At 35.0% G+C, this 27,588-nt stretch overlaps 2 protein-coding genes across 4 annotated transcripts in view; one reads left to right on the top strand and one right to left on the bottom strand.

Annotated features, from left to right (window-relative positions):
* ARL13B (ADP ribosylation factor like GTPase 13B) overlaps window positions 1-27,588 on the top strand; it is a 72,872-nt gene that overhangs the window by 20,148 nt on the left and 25,136 nt on the right. The window contains exon 3 of the mRNA XM_061192997.1: window positions 1,709-1,958. Coding sequence (XP_061048980.1) covers window positions 1,709-1,958 — 250 coding nt within the window. The remainder of the gene's footprint in view (window positions 1-1,708; window positions 1,959-27,588) is intronic.
* Window positions 12,768-26,109, bottom strand: STX19 (syntaxin 19). Of its 3 annotated transcripts, none has more exons than XM_061192994.1 (4): window positions 26,064-26,109; window positions 16,306-16,378; window positions 15,379-15,577; window positions 12,768-13,665 (listed from the first exon to the last, which is right to left on the bottom strand). In XM_061192994.1, the coding sequence occupies exon 4, from the start codon at window positions 13,650-13,652 to the stop codon at window positions 12,768-12,770; it is 885 nt and encodes a 294-aa protein (XP_061048977.1). In that variant the 5' UTR covers window positions 13,653-13,665; window positions 15,379-15,577; window positions 16,306-16,378; window positions 26,064-26,109. The 3 variants fall into 3 exon arrangements, with proteins under 3 accessions (XP_061048977.1, XP_061048978.1, XP_061048979.1); XM_061192995.1 differs by lacking the exon at window positions 26,064-26,109 and adding an exon at window positions 17,653-17,698; XM_061192996.1 differs by lacking the exon at window positions 26,064-26,109 and having other exon boundaries at window positions 15,379-15,562; window positions 16,306-16,331.

Genomic DNA, 27,588 nt, shown 5'->3' on the forward strand with positions numbered 1-27,588 from the left:
TGCTTCTAAACTTGTCTTTTTCTCCTTCTAGATAAGGCAGGTCTTTTAAAAATGTGACTTGTGATGTCTATTAACTTTCTAGGGAGCTGTGTAAACTGCATTAAGATGCTTGCTGAAAGGGAATGGTACATTGCAAGTCTGTTTCTCAGTCACACCTAAGCCTAACAGCAAATGCCTCTCAAATTTATCTTTGTAATAGCAGATGTTTTGCTGAATGTGGGAATGATAAGACCCTCTAAACCAGTGTTGTTCAGTAGAGCTATTTGCAATGATGTACATGTTCTATATCGGCTCTGTCCAGTAGGGTGGACCACCAGCCACATGTGACTTTTGAGCACTTGAAATACAGCTTGAACAACTGAGGAGCTGAATTTTTTATTTTATTTAAGTTTAATTGATTTAAGTTTTAAAAGCCTCATGTAGTTTGGTGGCCACTGTATTGACCGTGCAGCTGTAAACAAAGTTCAGTGGAGTAATATTTGTTGTGAATTCCAGCGATGAAGAGAGAATGAAAGAGACAGACATGAAGTTTGAACTCTTCTCTGTAACCACTGAGTCACTTGGTTCTGTTAGTCTTTCATGAGTTCTCTCTTGCCATTCTTCTATTTTTATTTCCATACCTCTCCAAAAAGTGGCTATCACTCTCATTTTCAGTCCGTTCTAGAGACTTTTGCAAAGATGAATCTCAAGGAAGACTACTTTAGTCACCTTAATTATGTTATTGGTCTGCTAAAATACCTTCCGTGGCTCCCAATTCTCTATCTTCAGAACCCTCTTCAGTGTGCGTTCAGGCTTAAGGGTTTGCTCCAACTACAATGTTCAACTTGTTCGTGCATCTTGCCTTTACCATTTCTATTACTTAGGTCACTCATCTGACTGTCTAAATCCTACCTAGCTTTAAGGCCTAGGTCCCAGCTCCTAGTTCAAGTCTTGAACCTTAGTGATCTTTTTAATCTCTTACTGTCATTACCGCTCTTTGGCAGTTATAATTGTATACATCCTGTACCTTCTTCTTTGTGCTGTCATATGCAGAAGTCCAAAGAAATTCAATTATAAATTTATGAGAATATCCTGTATTCTATTCTTGTAGAAGAAAATAAAATCTACTCTTTGTATTTGCAAGCTGTCCTTAAAAGTCTTTTTATTCCAATTATAGCTTTAATTCAGTTAATTAAAAAAGAAAGGTTCTATACTCTTCATAGCTTCTCCCATTATTTGGTTGTTCTAAACTATTCTCTAAATGTTTAGTTTTTCTCTATAACTCCACAGAGGTTGTAATGGTCCTTGGGGATGGCTGTGGTGTTGAAGGTTGAAATTTTTATTGTTTGTAACTTGGGGAGTCAGTGGCCTTAAAGGCAAGAGTTCATTGGTTTATTTATTCTACACATCCTTATTAAGTACCCGTTATATGGTGGGCATTAGTTTAGGAACTGGGGTTATATCAATAAAAACAAACAAGCAAACAAAAAAACAGACAGAAATTCCTATCTGCAAGGAGTGTAAATTCTAGTTGGATATTTTATAGTATCTACCTTTCCCCCAAACCAATGTGCTTAGATGTAATGCTTATTGTGTAAGCAAATAATAAACATTCTATTTAGTACTAAAGTATGATGAATAACACATTTATGTCATTTAAGTTGTGAAGTTAAATTAGTGTTATTAATTTAAAGTCTCAAGATTCTTTCTTTTATATCATTTGAAACAGAGTATCCTGAAGATGTAGCACCTACCGTTGGATTTTCCAAAATTGACCTTAGACAAGGAAAGTTTGAAGTCACCATCTTTGACCTGGGAGGTGGAAAAAGAATTCGGGGAATCTGGAAGAATTACTATGCTGAATCTTTTGGGGTAATATTTGTTGTGGATTCGAGTGATGAAGAGAGAATGGAAGAGACAAAACAGACAATGTCAGAAGTGATAAGACATCCTAGGATATCGGGAAAGCCTATATTGGTGTAAGTAATGTTGGTGTTATTGTAAACGTAGAGACAGCAGCATTAAGTCATTAAAGAAATTTACCTAAGTTACAAAATACTGAATAAGCTAAATTGTCACACCCTCGTATGATAAAATGTATGTAATTTACTGGGAGTTGTTAATATACCAAGGCCTTATTATAATGCTATCTGTAGAGGTTAAGGGCAGAGGCTATGTAATGAAGAAATCTTATAATTAGATCTCCTGGGTTTTCAAATGTAAACTCTTTGTTTTATTTGATCATTTACTTTTGTCAGATTTTGCAAATGGTCTATTAACAAGGTTCTAAAATGTTTTTCAATTTATTTTCCTCTTTTAATAACTTATTTATGTTTTGCCTCTGTCCTTTTTTTCTTGAAGAGTATTCTTGTTTGAAAGTTATTTAGATGGTTTATTCTTCTAATGCCATGTTGATTTCTCAGTTTTTACTACTATATTTCCGAACTGAACATGTGATCTGTGCCATTATCAACTTAGTTGTATGCTTAGCATCATTTTGTCCAGCTGCCTAAACATTTTTTAAAAATTAAGTGACAAAGGACTTTTGCACTACCCGCCCTCATAGCATTTCTGCATAGTAAACACCAGATGGTGCTATAACTTTGAGACATAGTAAAGTGAAAGTAGTTTAAATTGCTCTTAAAATTGGAGTAAGCGGAATGTGTGTTTTGCCTTCTTGTCCCTTTTCCCTCGTTCTTGTGTTTCATTACTAACGATTAAAAAAACTCCGAAGCAACCTATCACATGGTTAACTGAGAAATTGTAAGACAGAGTTCCTCAGTGGTCCTCAGTAATAAATGAACATTTTTAAATGAGGCAGTTTGGAAGCTCTGATTACAAAAAGTAAAACTTTATTTTATCATTTATTGTTAAGCTTATACTGTTTAATTTTTATACATTTAACTAAAGAAGTTATTTGATATATTTATAATTAATTCTCACCTTTATTGAATATGAAATAGACTTTAATAGATATGTATACAAAGAGTAAAGTTTGTTGAACCCATAGACTAAATTAGTCTCTACAAATGTTTAAGCAGAGAACCAGTGACTTCTAAAGTAAAAAGTATTAATGACTGATGTTCATTTGTAAAATAATTGAGTGTGCTTTTTTTAACCCAATAGTTATTTATTTTATTCTTTTATTCATGTATTCTCTCATGCATTTATTCATTCATACATGTACTAATTCAACAAATATTTATTGAACATCCACTATGTGCTAGACATTGTTCTGGTGATAGGGATACCTTTGGGAACAAAAACAATAAAACTCCATGTATGATCTCAGGAGCTTACATTCTAGGGGGTGAGACACACAATAAATGTAATAAATAAATTGTATATTAGGTGATAAGTATATTGAAAATAAAGCAGATAAAAGAAGATCAGGAATCCTATGGTGGTGGTGGTGACAGGGGCATGTTACTCTTAAAATTAGGATAATCATACTAGGTCATATTGAGAACATGACACTGGAGGTGAGAGAGTCAGTCATGCAGATAGATGTATGTGGCAAAGCCCTGAGGCAGAGGCATGCAGTTTGTGTCTGCAGTATTTACTGAATAATCCAATGTCAGCAAGATACCTGCTTTCAGTTCTGTCACCTCTCTCAGCTAATGAATTTCCAGAATTGGAAAAAAAAAAAACAACTGACAACTAGGATGACTGCTCACCCTTATAATTTCATAGTCAGTGCAATCTCACAAAGACATGAGAATTAATTATGGATCAGTAATATGTTTATGAAATACGGAATGGTTTGCCATTTGATGAGTTTTTCTCAAAGGAGTTTTACAACCATAGAATTTTTATTAATAGTAAACTTTTTGAGATGTGTGTGCTTCAAAAATATACAAAATTTACTAAAAAGTAAATATTCTCTTTTTTTTTTTTTTTTTGGCCACACTGCACGGCATGTAGGATCCTAGCTTCCCAACCAGAGATCGAACTCACGCCCCCTGCATTGGGAGCGCAGGGTCCCAAGCACTGGACTGCCAGGGAAGTCCCGAAAAGTACATATTCTTAATAAATTTAGAAGATGTAGGAAAGAATGAGGTTAAAAAAAAAAAATGATTGACCTATCATGCAGAGCCAACCACTGCTATCATTTTGATGAGTTTCCTGTGCATATTTTTGTAAAACATGTAATGTATGCAGTGTTCATATAATACATAAAATTTTCTATCCCACCCTTTTTTCTGTTTATAAATCCGTCTTGAATATCCACCCAAGTCCCATATTTGGAAGTTCTCCTGTTTACCTTTTTCTCTCTGACCTACAATTAATTTGTCTTATTGATGTTACTATCTTAATATCATTTGAGTCTCTTTACTCCTCTCTATTCCCTTTAATGTTACCTCCTTTCAGCCTTTCTTCACTTCTCCCTTGTGTTACTGATTACTCTCCTAACCAGTCTCCCTGGTAGCAGTCTTGCCTAGTCTCTAAGCTCTCCTCTACATTGCTAGCAGGAGCCCTTTTCTTTACTTGATATTTTTCAAATTACAAAATTGGTACATGCTTTAATAAGTGAAACAATGCAAGAATAGATAAAGTACTTGAGAGGTCTGTTTTAAATGCAAATTTTATCATTTTACTTTTCCTCTGCTCAAAGTCCTTCAGGTTGCCTCCATAGCTCCACACAGATAGGAAAGTCTGTGTTTTAACTGCTGTAACCCTAGCACATAATAGGTATGGCATTGAAAAGTCCATTGGATAGTAAGTGGGAGGGGCGTCCAGTAGAGCCCTAGTAAGCTGAGTGCTAGGGACTAGTGGGTGTGGAGATGTAGGGGAGGCTACCTGAATTAGGAGGCTGGCTACAGTGCTCCTTGTTGCACATAACTGCTTCTTCCTGCCCACGGACATCTGGACCTCTCATCTGCAAAATCCTATAATGGCATCTAATTTCTTCTGATCACCACTTGTCTGTCTGAGCCTAAACTAGTTGATTTAGGACCTACAAAGCCTCTCAGAACTCACTTCAACCCCTTGATAATTTTCTCTTCCCACCCTCTAATAATGAGCAAACAGAGAACAACAACAGACCTCTGAGAAGATTCAGTCATTCAACAGAAGGAAAGAAACCTGAAGAATTATTATCTTGTCTGTAATCATGAAATTACAAATTGGTAGAGCAGGATTCATTCATGCTATGGGAAGCAGAGTAGATGACCACGATAGCAGGTCCTGGACACTCTAGCTCTGCCTGACCTGATTCTGCACAGCAGTCTGACAGCATGTGTCATTGCAAATGAAGCCTCAGTCACATTTCACTTTATGTCACAGACGTGAGGGTTCTCTTGAAAGGTCAGAGTCGTAGATCACTAGGCTTCGGTGTTTTATTAGCTCAGAATTTCTGTTTGGCAGTTCTATAGTATTTACTGCTTAATCAGCATAATATTCCAGTCAAAATCTCTGAAATAAGTGGTGAAAAGGTGAAAAAACATGGGTTTAGAGAGAAGACAGAGAATCTGAAACCTGGATTCTAAAAGTTATTGTGTATTTGTTTATGACCCTGACAAGTCACTTTACTTCTTTGGACTTAGTGGTTAAATGACTCTTCTTTAATAAAAGTAACTGTAAAATATAGTAATTCTGTGATTGTATTCAGCTGTGTATTATAATGTGGACCTTGGTATAGTCTATGCCAAGAATCCATTTTGGTAAAAAGGTAAAAGTGATTTGTATTCCTTCTAAAGAAAGTAAAAATGGATGCCATGCAAATATTTGGCTCTGTTATCATGCTGAGTTGTTTATTTACCTAGAATAGAAAGTCTTTCTTCTCTCATGTCTACTATAGATTAACTTGAACCTCTACTCTGATTAATTAAGGTATGAATTATATTACCTACCCTCACATTCCCACCACCACATACATACTCTTGCTTTAACCATTTATAATTTAATTATTTATTAAAAGCTGTAATACTAGATAGTCTTGACAGATAAAGAAGACCTTTCCAAGAGAAAAAGTAAACAACTTTGCAGTGGTATAAGTAGCACTGAAATCAGTAGTAATTTCAAAATTTAAGCTCAACATCCACCGTAGAAATTTTCCATTAATAATACAAGGTACTATTTGTTGATTCCTTGTGGAAAGGGCTGAGCTAGGAGGTATTTTAAACATCTCCTAACCTATTGAAATTTTCAGCAGCCCAAGGTTACACCAATGTTATATAAGAAGGCACATGTTCTTTCTGCATCTCTTCTTTATAGTACAGTCTTGAAAGTCGGCCTCAGAGCGATTGTAAATTACCCTTCATTTTTTGTGGTTGAATCTCCTAATACTTATAACTGAAATAACTCTGGAGATCCACAGGCTAAAATTTCCTACCAGGATAATAACAATTCTACTTGTGTTAGCATACTTGAACTCTTGGAGTGGTGCCACTTTCTCATTATATACTGTCTGCTTTTCTGTGGAGTTATATGACCTAACTTAACTTTTGGTCAGACCTCACAAATTAGATGCTTCACAACAAAAATGTATAGGAGTTTCACTCAGGGAAGAAAACATAATATCTCATATATGATCTGGCTAGGTGTTATGAACATTTCAGTAAAAAAAAGTTTGACCTGGAGGTCTTTGCACCATGGGTGGCTTCCCAAGACCCTCTGAAATCACATACACAATTCTGAGTGCATGTGCATTTTTCTTGGGAGCAGATTCTAGCTCTCATCAAATTCCTAAAGGATTTCATGACCAAAGAGGTTAAAAAAAACATGGCAGTGAGTTTTTATATTAGGAGAAATAATAAGCAGGGTTTTATTATTGATAATTTTTTTATTGCTATCAGACTTTTATCTCCAACCTCTATATGCCTATTTGACTCACCTTTCTTCTAGACAGTATTACAGGAAACTGTTAGTTTGCAAGTTTCTTTGAGTCATATTCTTTCTTATAAGTGCCCAAGAGAAGTTAATTAGGTTATGGGTTATCCTAATACTGTTCTTAGAATTTGAGTCAAATGTACTTTCACTAAGTCAGACCTTTCAATAAGAAATAGAAGAACCTGGGTCCTTTTTAGAATTCTGGAAACCCATAAGTATGGAAGTATGGACAACCTATGTCACTTAATCACTTGATCCTTAGTTGTAGTGGTGGGTCCCTTAATTTACTATTTTTACTATCTGAAACCCCTACTCACTTTATTTATAGGGCCCATTGGCTTAAGATTTCTTTTCTTTCAGCGGAAACTTACCAAGCTTTCATCTTCATCAACTTTATTTAGTTATACTGTTGACTCACCTCTACATTTCCTTACTGAGGGCTTCCTTTTGTCTGTAATGGCATCCAGCTTCTCTAATAGCAGCTGTAGTTTACAGTAAAGCTTCTCAGCTGGTTGACTTCCTAGGTAATTTATGCACAAAGAGCCTGTAGAGGTTCCCATCCTTTCCCTCCCCTGTCCCAACACGCTCTATTGTAAAACAAAAAAACGAAGAAAAATCTGTCGATAGTGTCGTTAGGCGGCAAGATGTTATCCAGGGATCACCTGTATCAGCATCAGGCCAGACCTGCTGTATATTTTAGGGTGGGGCCAAGGATGCCTCTGGCTTTTTCACAGGTTCTCCAGATCTCTCTGCTGCACAGCAAAAATTGAGATCTACTGGTGCAGGAGAAACCATGGGCTTTGGAGTCAGCCAGGCCTTGAGTAGGTTACTTAATCTTCCCGAACTTCTATGTCTCCACTTGTAAATAAGGATTTTAATACTTGTGTTGTCATGTGAATTCTAAAATAATGTATTTAAAGCACCTAGTGCAGTGCTTTACTAGTTTTCTGTGCATGTGATGGTGGATATGAATAGTTACTATTGATGATCTGCTGTGTCTAGGTAGAGATGAATTAGGAGAGCCAGTTTTTTTGGTTTTTTTAAAATTATTTATTTATTTATTTATGGCTGTGTTGGGTCTTTGTTTCTGTGCGAGGGCTTTTCTCTATTTGCGGCAAGCGGGGGCCACTCTTCATCGCGGTGCGCGGGCGTCTCACTGTCGCGGCCTCTCTTGTTGCGGAGCACAGGCTCCAGACGCGCAGGCTCAGTAATTGTGGCTCATGGGCCCAGCCGCTCCACGGCATGTGGGATCTTCCCAGACCAGGGCTCGAACCCGTGTCCCCTGCATTGGCAGGCAGATTCTCAACCACTGCGCCACCAGGGAAGCCCCAAGGAGAGCCAGTTTTAAAGTGTCATATGTGAATTCAAGCTACATGAAGCTTTTGATTACAGAAAATGACATGGCTTAGTGGGTAAGAATAGGAGCCCAAGTGCTCAAAATAATTATTGCATACTTTCTGAACCAATAGATTCCTAATAATGTACCTCCAATGCTTAAGAATTTTTTTCTTTTAAGGTAGTAATTTTAAGGAAAAAATGGCTACTTTTAGTGCCTATTGTGTGTGAATAAACAAAATGTTCAGCAGCTAATTAGTTAAATATGTTTATGTTGCTTAGGTTAGGGTGCTTTCGAAATATAACAATGAAAATTGTATGTGATATATTGCTCTGCTATGAATCTTTCTGTGATTAAGTCTTGCTTTAAAAGCGGTATGTTTAGATATAACTGCTACTAGAAAATTACTATTTTCTGAACCCATCTGGATATAATTATGCTAATGAATATTAAATAGTACTCAATATTTTCAGTTTTCATGATAAATAATTTAGGAACAATTATAAACGAGTATCAGTAAGGCACTACATTAAAGGATATAGCACAAGTTTAGAAGGAACAGAAGAAATATCTCTCACCATCTGATTTAGCTGGGGAGTTTATCACTCGTTTTAAATTTATCTTTTTTTATAATGTTCCTTAAACATTTGAAGCTGACCGATGGGAAACATCTTTTTCTCCGGTAATGCTTGTAACTGACACAGTAGAAAACTCTTCAATTTCTTTATATTTTATAAGTTAAAAATTATTTAATAGTGTTAGGAGACATATATATACACATATATAGTCATATTCCTGTTTACATAAGAATTCTCTCATTTTCCCACCACTAAATTTGCTCAGTTATCTGCTTTTATTCGTTTGTCTTCCCTCCTGTAATATGGAAGAAGTGTTTCTGCTCCTGTCCAAGATCCCATCCCTTTCTATTATTGTACTGGGTTGGCCAAAAGGTTCTTTCGGTTTTTTACGTAAGATGGCTCTAGTAGCGCTTAGTTGTCTTTAACTTCATTCGAAACAATTTTGTTAGATTGTGTGCGACAGCTGTCATATCAGCGTGCATTAAGAAAAAAAACTTATCAAAATTGGTGAATTTTTGTGTAGCCATTTTAATATTGAAGACGGAAGGAAAAAAGCAACATTTTCAGCGTATTATGCTTTGTTATTTCGAGAAAGGTAAAAACGCAAAAAAAGATTTGTGCAGTGTATGGAGAAGGTGCTGTGACTGATCAAACGTGTCAAAAGTGGTTTGCGAAGTTTGGTGCTGGAGATTTCTTGCTGGACGATGCTCCGCTGTCGGGTAGACCAGTTGAAGTTGATAGTGATCAAATTGAGACATTAATTGAGAACAACCAACATTATACCACTCGGGAGACAGCCAACATACTCAAAATATCCAAATAAAGCGTTGAAATCATTTGTACCAGCTTGGTTATGTTAATCGCTTTGATGTTTGGGTTCCACGTAAGTTTAGCGAAAAAAACTTTCTTGACCATATTTCCGCGTGTGATTCTCTACTTAAACGTAATGAAAACGTTCCGTTTTTAAAATAAATTGTGACAGGTGATGGAAAGTGGATACTGTACAATAATGTGGAATGGAAGAGATCGTGGGGCAAACGAAATGAACCACCACCAACCAAACCAAAGGCCAGTCTTCATCCAAAGAAGGTGATGTTGTGTACATGGTGGAATTGGAAGGGAGTCTTCTATTATGACCTCCTTCTGGAAAACCAAATGATTAATTCCAACAAGGGATGCTCCCAATTAGACCAACTGAAAGCAGCACTCGACCAAAAGTGTCCAGAATTAGTCAACAGAAAATGCATAATCTTCCATCAGGATAATGCAAGACCACATATTTCTTTGATGACCAGGCAAAAACTGTTACAGCTTGGCTGAGAAGTTCTGATTCATCCGCCATATTCACCAGACATTGCACTTCGGATTTCCATTTATTTAGGTCTTTACAAAATTCTTTCAATGGAAAAAATTTCAATTCCCTGGAAGACTGTAAAAGGTACCTGGAACAGTTCTTTGCTCAAAATGATAAAAAGTTTTGGGAAGATGGAATTATGAAGTTGCCTGAAACATGGCAGAAGGTAGTGGAACAAAATGGTGACTATGTTGTTCAATAAATTTCTTGGTAAAAATGAAAAGTGTGTCTTTGATTTTTACTTTAAAACGGAAGGAACTTTTTGGCCAACCCAATATATTATTCCTCCCGTTTCTTATATCGAGTTTCTCTCTCTGGATCATTCCCATCAGCAGAATGTGCTCTTGTGTTTCTTTAAGTATTGTGGAATCCTTTGGCTCTACATCTCTCTCCACATGTTGACTCCTTTTTATAGTATTCTATTCAAAATTCTGGAAAGAATTGTCTGTAGTGGATTCTGTACTTATTTATATCACATTCTTTTCTCAACATGCTCCATTTGTGCTTTCATTCCTACAGTTCCTTGAAACTGCTCTTGTTGGAGTCAACAAATTATCTCCATGTTGCCAAATCCATTGTCACTTTGCTGTTCTTATTTTACCTAAAATTGACTATTTCCTCAACTTTGTTTTCCTTTTAGCACTTTTGCATTACAGCATACTTTTCTTGATTTTCCTCCTACTTCATCGATGGTTCCTTCTTAGTCTTTTTTGTTAACTCCTCTTCTGCTTTAAGTCTAAATTTTAGAATATCCCAGGCTCTTTTCTGGGCTTCCAGCTTTTTTGCATCTAGATATTTTTGAGACCTTAAATACTGTTTATTTACTCAGACGACCCAAATCTATAGCTTTGACATCTCCCAAGAGTTCCTACTGATATAGCTAATATCTTAGAAACCTCCACTTTGACATTTTATGGTCATCTCAGATTCTATTGGCCAAAACAGAATTTCTTGATTTCCTTCTCACCCCTAGTGTTGAAACCTTCATATCTGTCTTTTCCCATCTCAGTAAAAGCGATCATAATCTAATCAGTATCCTGTAGATTCTACCTGTTAAATCTATCACATTTTAGTCTAATTTTTTTTTCCATCACTACAACTTGGTATATAGTAGTTAAGAACTGGTTCTGGAATAAGATTGCCTAGGTTCAAATCCCAGTTCTCTGTGTACAGTTTCTGTGACCTGAGTCAGGTTACTTAACCTAGCTGTACTTCAGTGTTCTTCTTGGTAAAATTGTAAAATTATTAGAACAATGCTGGGACATAGCAAGTATGTTTTTTTATTAGTCTTGAGTGTTAGTACTGCTGCTACCACCATCACCACCTCCACTCCCATCCTAGCTTAAGCCTCCATCATCTCTTAACTGGGACTATTGCATTAGCCTTCTAATTGTTTTCTATACCTATATGCTTGTCCTCTACTCACCTGCCCCAAATCCGTTCTGACCCATTCTCCGTACAGTAGACAGGATGATTTTTTCCCAAATATAAATTACATAACATTACTCCCAGGCCAAAAAACAGCTTTGCCTTTATTACACTTGCTGTAAACTTCAGACTTACAGAGCTTTACATCTAGCCCCTGCTGACCTTTCTTAACCTCATCTCTTACCTCACTGCTCTTTTCCCACTATGATACAACTGTACTGCTCATTCTTCTTTGAATGGAGTAAGTTATACCCTCCTCAGGGTCTTTGTACTATTTGTTTCATATGCCTGGAATATGTGCTTCCCTTGTCCTCATCACTCAGATCTTCACTTATATTACCTTTTAGAGAGGCCTATATTTACCACCCAGCCGAAAGAAGCCACTCTGACAATATCTTATCATCCTTATTTTAAATCTCTGCCAAGAACTTAACATTGTCTAATATTTGTTATATGCTTTCTCCACTAGAATGTTAGTTCCAAAACTCTATCCCCATGTGAGTTCAGACTGTGTCCCTAGCCCATAGTCTAGTGCCTGGCTTCACAATAAAGTGATGGAGAAACTTCCAAGCATACAATTGCCTTTTATTTTTTACTTTATTTGCCAACCCTCTTAATCTGTAATACAGTGTCCTGAATGGACCCAAGTTCAGGAAAACAGTGCCTTAACTTAGCTTTTTAGGCCTTAAGCTAGAATCAGCTCCTAGTTACCAACTAGACTCTTCATTAAGTACACAGTTGGGTTTTCCTAGGATTTGTTGACCACTGAGTTAACTGACCTATCTGAACATAAAAGATTTGATGCAGCTTTTAGTTTGATTTGGCTTTAATAGAGCGCCACTTGAAGTCTTGTTTTATACAATTCTTAACTACCAAAATGCTCTTAAATGAACCTAAAGCATTGTTTAAGTAGTTGTCACTTACTGACATTCATCTTGTTAAGGCATTGGAAGTTACAAAAATATGTAATAGAGCTTGATACCTGTCTAGAAACTTAAGATCATTTACCTCATTTTCAATAGTTAACCCATGAGTTTAAAGCTAATATGCTATTTTTAGTTTAATAAATGAAGACTTGTTTTATGTCACTTGCTTTAGAAATTTCTGTAACTGTAGTGGGTAAGGGCGAAAGGGGAAAATTATAACTTAATAGTGATGAAAGTATGTGAATGGCTCTATGAAATGAAGAAAAATGATACAAGACACTAAATTATGGGACATCCTTCATTCTAAAGCTGGAGAAATTTCAAAAATAGCTTCTTTATTTTGAGCCACAACATGGACAACACCAGCAACACAATACCCTGCAAGGATTTCTTTTTTTGTATTTTACAGCTAGTCCAAATTTTTCTTTAGTAGTGGTAACATACTCTTTTGTGACATTCACTATCATTTCAATATTGTTGATGCTTTCTCCCTGTTCCTCTACTAAAAGAGATATCTGAAAGAAAAGGTCCCTTAAATCCTTTATTTGGTTCTCCAAATTAACAAGTTCTTTGTGTCTCTGTTCCATCTCTGAGAGTTGTGCTTTAGTGATACTGATTTCTCGAAGTAAGCTTTCATTAAAAACTTCCCATTTTCCTTGATGAAGCATATCATTTACCTCTTCTTCCGGCACTTCTTTTCCAGCAACTTCAAGCTGACGGAAAATAAATGTCCTGCACTTCTCTTGCTTTGCTGCTATTGTGTCATTGTATATAAACATAGTTTGCTGAAAATGGCGGAACATCGCAGCATGCTGAGATTTAAGTATCCTTGTGACCACTGATGATGGACCGTTTTCATCCTCTGACTTTTTAACTTCTTTCACTAAATCATCCAAACCTCTATTAATGTGTTCTGCTTGGACTTTTATCTCTTTTGTAATGCTAGACTCTCTCTTAAGTAGACTAAGCCTTCTCATAGAAGCCAGCAGACTTTTCTGTTGCTGCCCAAATTTTTGAACATCATCTGTCAAGTTGTTAATACTCTCCTGTAGTTTTTGTATCTCATGTAGGTGTCTCTCAGCTACAGGCTCTCTTTCATAAATAACAGCTTGCTGCAGAAACACCCCTTGTTCCTCTGCTTCTGTAGTCGACACATCCTTGTCTCTAGAGAGCTCAATTTCCTTTGTTCTTTGCTTTAGTTCTTGAAGTCGGTCTTTCATCTTCCCTTTCCTCCTAAAAGCAAAAATGATTGTGTTGAACAAAGAAAAATTTGGTATTTCCCCCCAGTAGCAGTTGGCTTTACATAGCTATGTCTATCTCTCAGGAAAAATCCTCCTAGTTTTCTGAAAAGATGACTAAAAATTAGAAAAATCAATAAGAATTGCCTCATAAAGATCACTGAAATAGGAAAAGTAATGTAAAATATTTTGTAAATCACTTCTTATAATGCAGGGCTTCTGTGAGTCCCATACAGTTGAGTAAAGTAGCTGAGTAAGCAGTGATAGAGAAATAATTGCCCCCAAATAAGTTCTCAGTGTCACGATACTGCCACAGAATAGATTTTTCTTGATTTAGGAAGCTATATCTTAGAATGGAAGATTTGACCATATCTTTTTAGGATTAAAAGGTCACTCTGAATGTGTCCTTATTACTAAAGATACGGTTCCCAGTTCATTTGGTCTATGTAATGTTAAAAAACATACTCATTTTGCTAAATATGTGTAGTTCAGCTAAAACCAGCATAGTGACAGGGCAGATTCCATATGAGAGCTTTAAGCAATATAGGTAATGTTGAATTTATCTCAGAATTTCTCAGGCTTCTGGATTGACTAACACATTATTTGACATAGCTTTGTTTTCTTATCTATTGCATATATATAGAAACATATTCTTGGTTTGATCATGCTGATTTCTCATTATTAGCATTCCTTTGCAAAGATATCCAGACTGTCGTAGAAAAAAATTTTTGTCAATTCATAATAAGTGATATTTTTACAAACATGAGAATACATAAAATCTTATTTGGGGGACACTTATAATATTGACACTGTATGCGGTGTTGGTAGTTATTCATGGAATCAATTTGATGTACATAATTATATAGTGATATACATGAAGTGAATAAAAAGAAATCCTTGTTAATAAAATACTTTCTTTTCACAGCACATCTTGACTTTAGAAAGGCATTTAAAATGCCTTTCATGATATTTTTGTGGATAAGAGGAAGCTGTTAGGGAGTTACAAGTAGCTCATTGAACCACACATAGTATCAACTAAAGAAAAAGGTCTCTAATGTGACGCTGTTATGCTATGGGATTCAGTGCTTGATATGTTTATGCAAATATTTTTATCAGCTATTTGGGTGTCGTAGAAGGCATACTTATCAAACATGTTGATGGCACAAAATTTGGAGAGTTCTTTAGTATGTTGAAGTACAGAATTGGGATTTGAAAATTAAAATAGAACAGAACACTATACCAAAATAACAAAAACATGTTTAACTGGATAGATGTAAAGTATTGCACCTAGTTGTTTAGAAAACACCTTTACATCTATAAACTGGAAGACCCTTGAGTTCATAGCAGTGCTTATGAAAATCACTGGAGATTTTAGTTAATTTTGAGCTTTTAATCAGAACTCTCAGAATAGTTATTATGCTTTCATGAATAATAATGTGATGTCTAGATTGACTAAGAAAGATATTTGTTCCACTGACTCTATGCTAGTGAAAGCAAATGGGAGAGGGACTGTGTTAAGTATGAGATGAAAATCCACAGGTTGGGAATTTCCAAACTGTCATGGAAAGGATGAGATTGGAAGACCATTGTATATGGAGAGTTGTTGAAAGAAATGGAAATATTTGTTCTGAAAAAGAGAAGATCGAGGGAATATCTACAACTGTTTTCTAAAATGTGTAGATCTGTATATATGAGGGATTAGACTTACCTGGAGTAACTCCAAAGGGCAGTGTGGGTGGAAATTACATGGAATGAGGTTCGGTTTAGTATAAAGAAGACTTTTCACACAAGTAGAGCTGTCTGAAGATGGAATGAACTGTTTCATGAGATAAAAACCTTGCCATCACTAGAGATGTTCAAGATGTTCTTGAATGATGACCCAGTCGAGGATACTGTAGAAATGATACCTGTTTTACATAAAAAGTTAAACTAATATCCTGATAATATTCCTTTGGTTTTAAAGAACTGACATTCTGTCAAATAATTTTTGAAGCTTACTATATGCAAAGTTTTAAATGCTATAGTGTGTATTCAGTAATACCTGTCCTTGAGTAATTAGTATCTGAGGGGAGATGGACAATACACAGTTAAACAGATAAATGAGATAATTTTAGATCTTGATAGATCAATTAGGCAAGGCCTCTCTAAGGAGCTATTTGAGTGTAGATCTAAATGTTGAGAAGATGAAGAGCCAAGAAAGTGCATCCTGAGTATTGGAGATGGGGTGCCAGGGCAGTGACTAGGACTGGTATGTTTTAAGAACAAAATTAATGCTTATATAGATAGAAATTAATATGGGCAGTAACACGGGAGGAGTGAAGTCAGGACGGTAGGTAGGGATCAGATCACAAAGGTCCTTGTGGGTCAAAGTAAGGAATTTAGATTTTATTCTAGATGCAGTGGTGGACAGTGAAAGGATAAATAGGGTATTGACATAAGATTTACGTTTTTAAAAGATCACTGTATAGAGAATATATCCTGATGACCTCCAGGAGAGATCTGGATGGAAACTAGATGGAATAAATGGGAACCATCTGGGATATATTTTGGAGGTAGAAGCAGGGAATCTTGTCAATCCCTTTTTCAGGCTACATCAGGAACCACCTCCCTGGTTCAAGTCACCATCCTTTCTCACCTGGATTATTGCCGTAGTCTCCTACATGGTCTCCTTGTTTCTTCCTTTGTATCCCCGTCTCCTTTGGTCTTTTCTTAACACAGAAACAAGAGTTAAAATGTAAGTCAGATCATGTCATTGCTGTGCCTAAAGCCCTCCTTTAGTGTGATCTCTCAGAGGAAAAGCCAGAGCCTACAAGGTCCAATATGACTTTCCACCTCTCCTTTTGCCCCTCTGACCATGCCTCCTACACCTCCCCCTCCCTCTGCCTCAGTCACACTGTGCTCCTGGTTATTCTTCACACAAACCTGGCAGGATCCTGCCTTAGGGCTTCGGCACTTGCTGTCTTCTCTGTTTGGAATGCTCTTCCCCATGTAGTGCTGTCTTATTCCTCCAACTTCTTTAAATCTTACTCAGATGACACCCTCTCAGTAAGGCTGTCCTTGGTCACCCTATCTAGAACTGAAACCACCCTTCCCAGCTTTAGTTTTTTTCCTAGCACTTCTCACTATATTTTACTTATTTATCTTACTTTATTGTCTGCTCTCTTCCCCAAATATAAGCTCCATGAGGGCAAGGATCTTTATTCATTCTGGTATTCCCAGCACCTTCAGAAGTCTCATTTATTCAAGTTCTGATATTGAGCTCTTTATAGTTCATATTTTCCTGAGTTCTTAATATGTGACAGGCACTGTTCTGAGTGTGTTGTATGTTCTTTTAAGAACTCTGAATTAAGTATTACCATGGTCTCCATTTTACAGATGATGACATTAAGACCTGATCTTAAGTAACTTAACCAAGATATCAGCTCGTGGTAGAGTTGGGATTCAAATTCAGGCAGTCTAGTTTGAAGGACTCACTCTTTACTGTGCTATAAAGCCTTCTTCAATGGTATCAGATGCTCTATAGAGACCAGTTCAGATAAGTTCTGAGAAGAGGCAATTAGGTGAGTGAAGTGGTTGAGAAAGAAGCCAGATCACAAGGGATACTAAGACCTTGAAATCTGTTTTTGATGGAAAAAGTCTTTTATAGATATTAACAGTTTACTCAGAGACATTTGCTGTGTACCTGTATTGCTGAGCATTTTAAGTATTGGTTGGAAACATTTAACAGCAAGTTTTTGTTGCCTGTAATGCACTTACAGTTTTCTGCTAGTTATTTTAAATTATCTAAATATGTAATTCAAATAGCTTGCAGTCTTTTATTTTACCACTGATTTGCTATATTAAAAGTAAAAAAAAAAACCTTCAGTCTGTACAATTTATGCAAATAAGAGACTTCTAAGTAGGGAAAGGATTTCATTCCCTCTGTCTCCCCACCTTTCCATTGTCTGTATTCTACCTTACTTGCAAAGAATAATTTCTTTACCTTAGGAACAAAACTGACCAGATCCAGTGGTTTACTAAGATCTGTGGGAAAAAATAATAAGCTATAATATTAAACCTGGAAAATTTGTGAAAAGAAGATTAGTCAAGGAGGACTATGAGAAGGTGGCAATATAGATTGCAAACTTTGGGTGTTAGGAAATTAGATCAATATAAAACACTAATATATTGATCCATGTGTTAGGCATACCTTCTAGGAAGGTATTGATATTTACTGGCCTTTGTCCTTTCAAGTAGGAAATAATCAAACTAGAGAAAATATATATAATACCATGTGAGCATACTATATTTTTAAATAAATTTATTTTATTTATTAATTTTTAGTTTTGGTTGTGTTGGGTCTTCGTTGCTGCGCGCGGGTTTTCTCTAGTTGCGGCGAGTGGGGGCTACTCTTCGCTGCGGTGCACGGGCTTCTCGTTGCGGTGGCTTCTCTTGTTGCGGAGCTCAGGCTCTAGGGCGCAGGCTCAGTAGTTGTGGCACGCGAGCTTAGTTGCTCTGCGGCATGTGGGATCTTTCTGGACCAGGGCTCGAACCTGTGTCCCCTGCGTTGGCAGGCGGATTCTTAACCACTGCGCCACCAGGGAAGTCCTAGCATACTATTTTTTAAGTCCTTTATTAAAGTGAAAACAAAGTGATTTTATTTGAGAAAGATTTCAGTACTAGAGCAACCAATTAAGCGTGCAGAAAGTTTGATATTATCATTTTTTATATTTTTCCCACCTTTTAAATTATAATAAACAGATTAATTTATATGTATATATAATTTCATGTAATTAAGTTATTTATAATTAATTAGTTAATTGTAATTAACCTAATATAATCCTTAATATAAAAATACAGATTTTAAGAGATAAATTGTAAAGATTTTTAGCTTTATAAACTAATTTAGGTTGGGATTTCTTGTGAGTTTTAAATATTCAGCTTATGAAAAATTCCGCTTGGTCCCATTTTTATCAGTCAAGATATGCTTGGTTATGCCACAGTAATGTCCAGTCACCAAATCTTGATGGATTACAACCACAAAGATGTATTTTTCATTCACATTTCATGTCCATGTTGGGTTAGCAGGGGCTCTGGTTCCCATCTTGGTTTCTCAGAGACCTAAGCTCCACCTTTCTGAATGTGGTAGGCTGGTAGGGCAGTTGGCAGTACTGGAGAGTCTCTCATAGACATTAAAATGCTGTAGCCTGAAATGATGCCTGTCACTTTCCTTTGCGACTCCTCGACCAACTGAAGGAGGATGGTAGTGATATGTAGTCCTCACCTGTTCTCCAAAGGAGAGGTGGACCTGGTTTCTTCCACATCTATTGAATATTATAATTTGATTCCAAAAATAATTCTTAAGAGGTTAACTAATCAATTTCTCATTTTTCTTATGGGGAAATTGAAAATCAGAAAAGTTAAGTGTTTTACCCAGAGCTTGCTAGTAGTAGTACTGGTATAGTAATGCAAACTTCCTGGCTGCTAGACCAGTGCTTTTTTCATTATAAGATGTATAATATAAATTTCCTAGAATGTATATGTTATGTAATGCTGGGATCATCTATATGCTCTTTTGTATTCAGTATTTTATAAATATTTGATGATTATGCTGGAACAGATTTTTAAAAACACCTACAAACATTGGGAAGTGATTGTAGAAACTCTTTTTTCATGTGATAACTTTGAGAAAGCAGAATTACCACCCATGATTTATTATATGCCTCTGATAAAGACTAATCTTTCTAGTATAGAGGGAGGTAATTACTAAAGTCAGTTAGCCTAATGATTTATCTTGAATAGCTCCATACTGTTCTTTGTTTGGTTTAGTGTTTATCACTTCCTTATCTGTATGCTCCCTCTGGTATTCCCATATTAATGCTGAAAATAAATTCCTCCAAAAGTGTTTAAAACGGATGTCATGTTGCTTTTGATATAGCCATAAGTTTTTTTCTTTTCTTTCCTTCCTTCCTTCCTTCCTTCCTCCCTCCTTCCCTCCTTCCCTCCTTCCCTCCTTCCCTCCTCCCCCCCTACATGATTTGAACAAAGCCTTTTCTTTTAAAAGTGTTTTTAATGTGATTATTTTCATCATTAATACAGATACACAGTTTAAGAAGTCAGACCACTTCAAGGCTTATGAAGATATACAGCTGACCCCTGCCTGCCCCACCACATTCTATTTCCAGTTCCTCATTCCCAAAGGCAGTCATTTTCAACTCCTTAGCTATATGTTGCTTTTAAACTCCCTATTTCTTGATAGTTTGCTTATGTAGATGTTTACACTTTTTTCAGTTTTGAATAATCTTTGCTATGAAAGATATGAATTTAACTTTTTTTTTTTTGGCTGCATCACACAGCTTGCAGGACAGTTCCCTGACCAGGGGTTGAACCCGCACCTTGGCAGTGAAAGTGTGGAGTCCTAACCACTGGACCACCAGGGAATTCTCGGATTTGGCTTTTTCTTACGCCCCCATCCTTCCCTCAAATTTTCCCTCTCAATGTAATTATATCACAGTTTTTGTTATAGTCAATATTATGTGTTTATGTTATTAGGACTTCCCAAATACTATATTTTCCAGAATCACATATTATATATACCAGAATCACACCAGAATCATATTATATATACCAGAATCACTAGGGTTATATTTCCTTTCTCAGAATAATTTTTTTCACTGTATCTAGGCTTTTTCAGTGGATAGAGCTAGGAGATGTATATTTTTATTTTAAGAAAGCTTTTCACTGAAGTATTTACGCATATACAGAAAGTGCCCAAAACATAAATGTATAATTTTATGATTTTTCACTAAGCGAACGGACCCATGTAACCACTACACAGATCAAGCACCTTGTAACTTTTAAATTTTTCTTGAAATTATTAATTACCTAAGTTTTTCAGTTGCCTCATTTTGTACATATGCATCACTAATTCATTCTAAAACTCTTCATTTGAACTGAAAATATTCTCTTAATGTATATATAGCAGGTATTCTTTTCTATCTCATTTTATTGTTTTATCTTTTGAGGCTTCTTTCTTGGAACCCTGATTACCACACAGCTGTTGTGTTGGAATTTTTCTCTCCTTCTGTGTATTTTCTCCTCATTCCTTGTTCCTCATCTCTATTTTTGGTTTATCCCCTTGATTTGAGGGCATACCATAGCTTCCTTTTAAAACATAGGTGTGGTGATAACTTGCATTTCTGAAAATGTTTTTATTCTGTCCTTACACCTGAATGATATATTTTCTGCAGATGTAATTCTTACTTGGAAATTGTATTCCCTTAGAATTTTGAAAATTTTGCTGTGTTTTCTTTTAAGTTTCTGTTACCCTTGAGAAATCTGCCATCTGATTCCTGATATTTTGTATAAGATGTAGGTTTTTTAGTTTGTTTTTTTTTAATTTCCTTCCATGAAATTCTTTGCCTTTTCTCTTTATTCCTCATGTTTTGAAATTTTGCAATAACATGACCTAGGAACGTCTTTTTGCATGTATTTGCTAGATGTTTAGTGCTTCTTTCCAATTTGGAAATTCATGTACTTAATGGTTTCTTTTGGAGGGGATCCTAACTTTTAAAAGAACTTCATCTTCTCCATTTTCTTTGTATTGTTTTCTTTGAAATTGCCCTGATTTGGATGTTGACTTTATTAACTATTCCTCTGATTTTCTTAGTATCTGAAAAGTAGTGACTTGCCTGAGGTCACACAACTAAAAAGTAGCAGAGCCTACATTCAGATGTACATCTACTTGCCTGCAGATCTGTTATTTTTCTTTATTTCATAGTGAATAGATATAGATTATCCTAGTGAAACATGCTACAAATGAAGTTGATCTGTATCAAATATTGTATTATGTTGTTAATATAAATGCTATGTTTAAAAGAAAAAAGTTCTTGCAGCAGGTAATATAACATATTAGATCTAAAATAATTATGTTAGCAGCTGTATTAGGATTTTTCATACAATCAGACCAAATTAAGCACTGTACAATTTAGAAAAAGAAGAAGTATTAGTTCAGGGACTTCCCTGGCACTTCCACTGCAGGAGGCATGGGTTCAATCCCTGGTCAGGGAACTAAGATCCCGCAGGCTGTGTGGCGCGCACCCCCCCCCGAAAAAAAAGAAAAATGATTGGTTCTGATCCCACACACCTGTGTCACGGAAAATCTAAAAAATTTTGAATCCTATCCTTGGCACCATGTAGAGATTGGGATTCTTGTATTTTCTTCTGATGTACCTCATAGTCATAGAATGAGATAAGACAAGAAGTGAGGTACACTGCATTCCTATTTATGTACACAGGTTTCTGTTTCCTATTCATATACTAACCTGTTACTATGAATTCTTACAACTATAATGTATATAGCAGATATGATGTTTGTTGTACTATTTTTTTTTAATTGACTTGTGTTCCTCGTAATATGGGAAAAGAAAAGAGTGATAGTATTGGAGGCTCAGATGAGAAATGAGGGAGGGATCAAAACCAAACAGATTTTGATTTTTTTATTCATGAGAATTAAGTCTTATCTAATGCTAAGTAGCCTGACAATTTTTAAATTTCACAGTTCTCAAGAACTACAGTGTCTCTAACTTTCTCTTTGGTTGCATGGCTTGGAACAAATCCTGAAACAACCCCCTCTAATATACTTATGGCTAGTTAGGTCTTTTTTTCATTTTAATTACACATAAATGAACAATGTCATCAAAAGCCTTTTTCTGAAGCATCATAGTTTAACATTTTTTTAAGAAATAGAATATTTCAAATTGATATTGTAGCACAGTATACTTTTGCAAAGTGCTTTTGAGAAGGTAAATTTTACTGTCACTGATTTTGGAAATGAAGATATTTGACTCTCCCTTACAAAGGTGGTCTTATCCTGGGTTTCTGTGTTCTTGGGAAAACAGTTTCCTGAAGGAATACCACACTTTCTTATTTGAATAAAAGATACTTTAAAGAACACTTTAAAATATATTTATATGTATTTTATATTCATTAAACCTAATAAATTTAGTAGCAAAAAGAAAGTAAATATTCTGAATCTTTTTTTTTCTATAGATCTCTATATGTTACTGATATTAAAGGAAAAACAGTCAGATTTCCTTTCAGTGCTGTATATCATAGCATGCATATTATAGTAAATGATGTTTATATAAAATCAGCTGTAAAGTTTATACTGTGTTCATCTTGGTGTATGTCTTCATTTATTTCTTTTGAACATTAAAAATATATTTATGTTCAAGATCCTTTTACATTATTAGGTTATTTCTGGTTTCTTAGAAATAATTCCTTTGTTTATTGTGGCCACCAATTGTTTTTCTTGGTGATGGGCAAGTATATTTAGTAAACTTTGTCAGCAGATTATCTTCAGTGGGGAATTATATTATACAAGAATGCCCTGAGTGCCCTGCATTATGGATACATTCTTAACCGCATTTTTGTGGTTGTCACTACTAGGGCCCAGTGGAGTTTGCCCATCATAGCCCAGGTAGTATAAATACAGTTTCCCTCTATATCTGTGGGGAATTGGTTCTAGGACCCCCACAGAGACCAAAATCCACGGATGCTTAGGTCTCATATAAAATGGTGCAGTATTTGCATATAACTTATGTACATCCTCCTGTATATTTTTACATACTTTAAAAGTATACTTTAAATCATCTCTAGATTACTTATAATACCTAGTACAATGTACATGGTATATAAATGGTTGTAAATAAAATGTAAATGCTATCTAAATAGTGGCTGGTACGTAGAAATTTCAAGTTTTGCTTTTTGGAACCTTCTGGGTTTTTTCCTGAGTATTTTCCATCTGAGGTTGGTTGAATCCATGCATGTGGAACCTGCAGGTACAGAGGGCTGACTGTATGGACCTGATCTTTCTCTAGTGATTTCTATAGCCCAGGTAGTATAAATATGGGCCTGATTTTTCTGTAGTGATTTTGTAGCCTGAGTGAATACCTCACTCCCTGCTGTACTCCTGGACAAGCCAACAGAGATTTTCCTGTGTCTGTATACAGGCTGTTCTTTTTCTGGTCCACTATTCCATATAGGAAACTCAATTTTAGTTCCCTATTATGAACAAACTCTAAACCCGAGCCTCTAAGATAAAAGTGTTTTCTTCTTGTAGCCCATAGCTTTAATTCCTACTCTCCACCTTGGCTATGAATGTGTTCCCTCTTCATTTCTGGCACCTGGAAATTTCCCTTTCTTACTTCACATGTAATGATGCAGTTTAGAAATTTGTCTTTTTTTCCCCCTTAAGATTATATCAAACACTTCTCTACGTTTCTAGCGAGAGGAGGAGTTTCTGTATCTGTGCATCTTCACTGAAAGTCATAGGTGATTATCTTTACAGAGTTAACATAATTCAGAGTGTTCCCTAAATCCTTATATTCATCTGTGCAGAAACTGACCTAATGTAGGTATTCAGGTACACTTACATGCTATACATAAATTGCATTTTCCAGTAGTTGCATACTCACAGCTACATGTATAACTATTTCCAATTTAACTGTTTAATCTTATATCTTCATAAATTATAAGCAAAGTGAGATATCTAAGCATATTAGAATTTAAAAGTTGGAAGAGACAGAGTTCAAGAAGGCATAAAATATTAAGCGCATAGTTGTGAAATCATTTAATTGCTTAGGTAAGTGAAATTGATGATACTACCATTTTATGCAATCTTTTCTCTACCTTAAATTTATTTTCTTAATATCCGAAGAGTTCTATCCAAATGTGAGCCATCTTTCAGCATGTTTAACTTACTGCTTTGCTGTACAGTTTTGAATTCTACTGTTAATAACTGTATCTTTGAGCTTAAATGTGATATTTGCAAAAAGAAAGTTAGAACACTAATTTATAAATATAGTAATCAAGTTTGACAATTTGTTTTGGGAAATACGAAAGTAAACTTGTATGACTCAAATAAAAGTTTCTCCACTCTATTATAGACAGGGAACATTTCCAGGAACAGAAATATGAATAAAAATTATCTAGTGCTTTAAGAACTATGCCCTGGGATAGATACTTTATAAATTTATAGATTTTTTTAACTAAGACATTTCTTTTTATAGTTACTATAATGATTAAATATTTTAAGAAATGTAACCAGTTTTTATTTAACGTAAAATGGAATATTCTTTTGCTTTTGTGTGTGAAGACATGTTGCAACATTTCCCTAGTTCAAGGTGAAAGTAGCTGTTACTGGAATATTCACCTCTTTGGCTACTTAAATGAAGAAAACAAACTTAAAAAAAAAAATTATTACAAATTGTGTAAATTCTATCTAAGTTTAAATTATCAGACTTTTTTTGTAATGCAGCCTTTCAGTGCTTTTTAAATTCTATTTTTTGTTTAGTGTAAATAAGTTAATTGTTAAATTAACTCATTTAATGTAACAAGACCATTTTTGTTTAAATATTAAGACTCATGTAATTTTGAACTCTCACTTATCTGATTAAAGTAAGCTGTACTTATGTAAAATTATTTTTATATTAAATTTAAAACTACATAGCCACAAATATAATGTGTTCTAGGTATTACATAGCCAACTTTCAAGTTTACCCTTAAAACATTTATTAATAATAATCATTATTTTGATTTGAAATGGGTTATATATTAAAATCTAACATAACAATTGTAAAATAACTTTGAAAAAATATCAAAAAACATGTTTTGGTTAAGCTTCTATACACTGTTTAATTTTGAAAGTATCAGACCTACCTATGTATGTTGCATTTAAATAATGTTGACTTAAATTTTTTAAATGATCAAATCAAATATAATACTGATATTAAATTTTATAATTTAAGTACTTTCAGTACACTAGCTGAAACATTTCAAAATTGAGTATTCTAAAAAAAATTGACTATTTTGGTATTTTACAGTAGTCCTTTTACAGCAAGATTATTTTTTAATTTCCTCAAATTAATTTTAAAGATTCTGGGAAACTACAATGAAGAAATTAATTAAGGCCTTGTAGAAAATTATCTTAAATTTTTAAACATTATACATATGTGTCATATTGCATAAACTTCTTTTCAGAATTAAATGGAAAAGTGTTCTCTAAAGCAAGCATTTTATGACTAATTTATAGTCTGCTTATAGAAGAAAGAATTTTAAGTTTGTTTTTATAGGGTCTGACTTTCTAGTGTTTCCAAAATGAAAAGATATTTTTTTAAAGGACATAAAATAAAAAGTTGATTTTGTTTATGGTGGTCTATTTCTAGGAACTCTAAACCCAAATCTCATTCAGCATATCAGTAGTATATATGAGCACATCAGCTGCCTGTAGCCTGGTCCAAATCTGAGCAAAACAGGTAACTTTAATTATCTGTTGGGCTCTTTTTATATGTCACAGATTTCAGTCTCTGGATGTCTCACATTAAAAAGTACAAAAAAGAGTGGTATGTTTACCTTTGTCTTGTTCCTTTTGTTGCTTTTCCACCTGCGCAGTTGGAGTCCTGCCTGTGAGAGAAAAACTGAGTACCATCTGTAATGTTTTATTCAAATTTTATTTGTCTCTGTCTTATAGTTCACAGGATAATTTCTGTATGGTTTTCATTTAGTTAATTGAAAGCCACATAATGAAGTCAAATAAGTTAAAGTTATCGTTTTGTTGTTAATATCAAATGAGAAGAACAAATTTCTTACCTCACCTCTGGAGAATCCAGTTCTGCCTGTTAGCTGCGTGTTCTTTAGATTAAAGGAAGATTGTTTTCAGTGGAGCTAGTTGGTAACAGGAAGTCCTTGTTAAACTGCCTACGATGGAATACTTGGCACAGGCTCTGTAGTTCCAGTCCTATATTACATATAAAGTACATTACTCACAAAAGAGGGGGTTCATAATTAAGCAAAGATTACTTTGTTTTCTTTAGGTATGAAAACTTGCTAAATGTATGGAATTTGGAATAAATAGGAATGGAAAGAACCTTGGGTAAAGGCTTTTTGTTCAGTTTACTTTAAAATGATTGAATTCCATCTTATTTTAGGGAATTCCAAGAACTTAACTCAGAAAATTACCAAATTTCAGAACTACAGCAGTCAGAAAAGAGTTCATGTCTTTAAACCTGCCACCTTACCTTTCTTTTTAGTATGCCTGCTATTTTTAAGTTTCTTTCATAGTTTTCAATATCAAAAACTAAAATTGTGCAGCACTATATGTTATGCTATTTATTATATCAATATAACAATTCAAAATTAATTTTTACCAGAGTGAAATATTTGTAGGAAAAATCAGAAATAAAATTTCTCTCACACAACTAAATTTTCTTACATTCCCTTTTTCTCTGCCTGAGTTGTTATGATTTGAGGGTGAGAGGAGGGACATTGCTATAATATCTACCAGAATAACATCTGTATTTATTCTTTGGTTTAGTAGTCCCACTTCCTGGAGTCTGTTCCCAAAATAAGAAATAACATCTTCACACACTTTATTCCTCACAGCCCTCTTTGTAAAATCAAGACATTGGGAACAACCCATGATGAAACATCTATATAATGAACATTTTGTTCATTAATAAAGAGTATAGTAATAAATAAGATTTCTTTATACTACTTCAGAGTAATTTTAGGATTTACTGTTTTAAAAAAAACATGGTGATGCACAAAAGTGCATCTAACTTTCGAGGAAGAACAGGAGGGTAGAGATACACGCACATAAACACCCCTTAACCAGCCAATAGCAGTGAATAACCATAGTGCCCAAATTGTGGTCTTTAAAATACCATTTCCCCCCTGTACATGTTTATATTATTAAAAAAAAACAAAAGCAGTGGGAGGATGAATTAAAAACTAATGAAACTGCTTATACTGTTGGTGGATGTGAATTGGTGCAGCCACTATGGAGAACAATATGGAGGTTCCTCAAAAAACTAAAAATAGAGTTACCATTTGGTCCAGCAATCCCACTTTTGGGCGTATATCCAGAAAAGACCAAAAA

Source organism: Eubalaena glacialis, chromosome 6 (genome assembly GCF_028564815.1).
Source record: "Eubalaena glacialis isolate mEubGla1 chromosome 6, mEubGla1.1.hap2.+ XY, whole genome shotgun sequence".
In the NCBI taxonomy this organism is placed as follows: Eukaryota; Metazoa; Chordata; class Mammalia; order Artiodactyla; family Balaenidae; genus Eubalaena; species Eubalaena glacialis.

Excerpts from the sequence above, each read along its gene's own strand:
- STX19 (XM_061192994.1), bottom strand. The coding sequence starts at position 13,652 with ATGAAAGACCGACTTCAAGAACTAAAGCAAAGAACAAAGGAAATTGAG.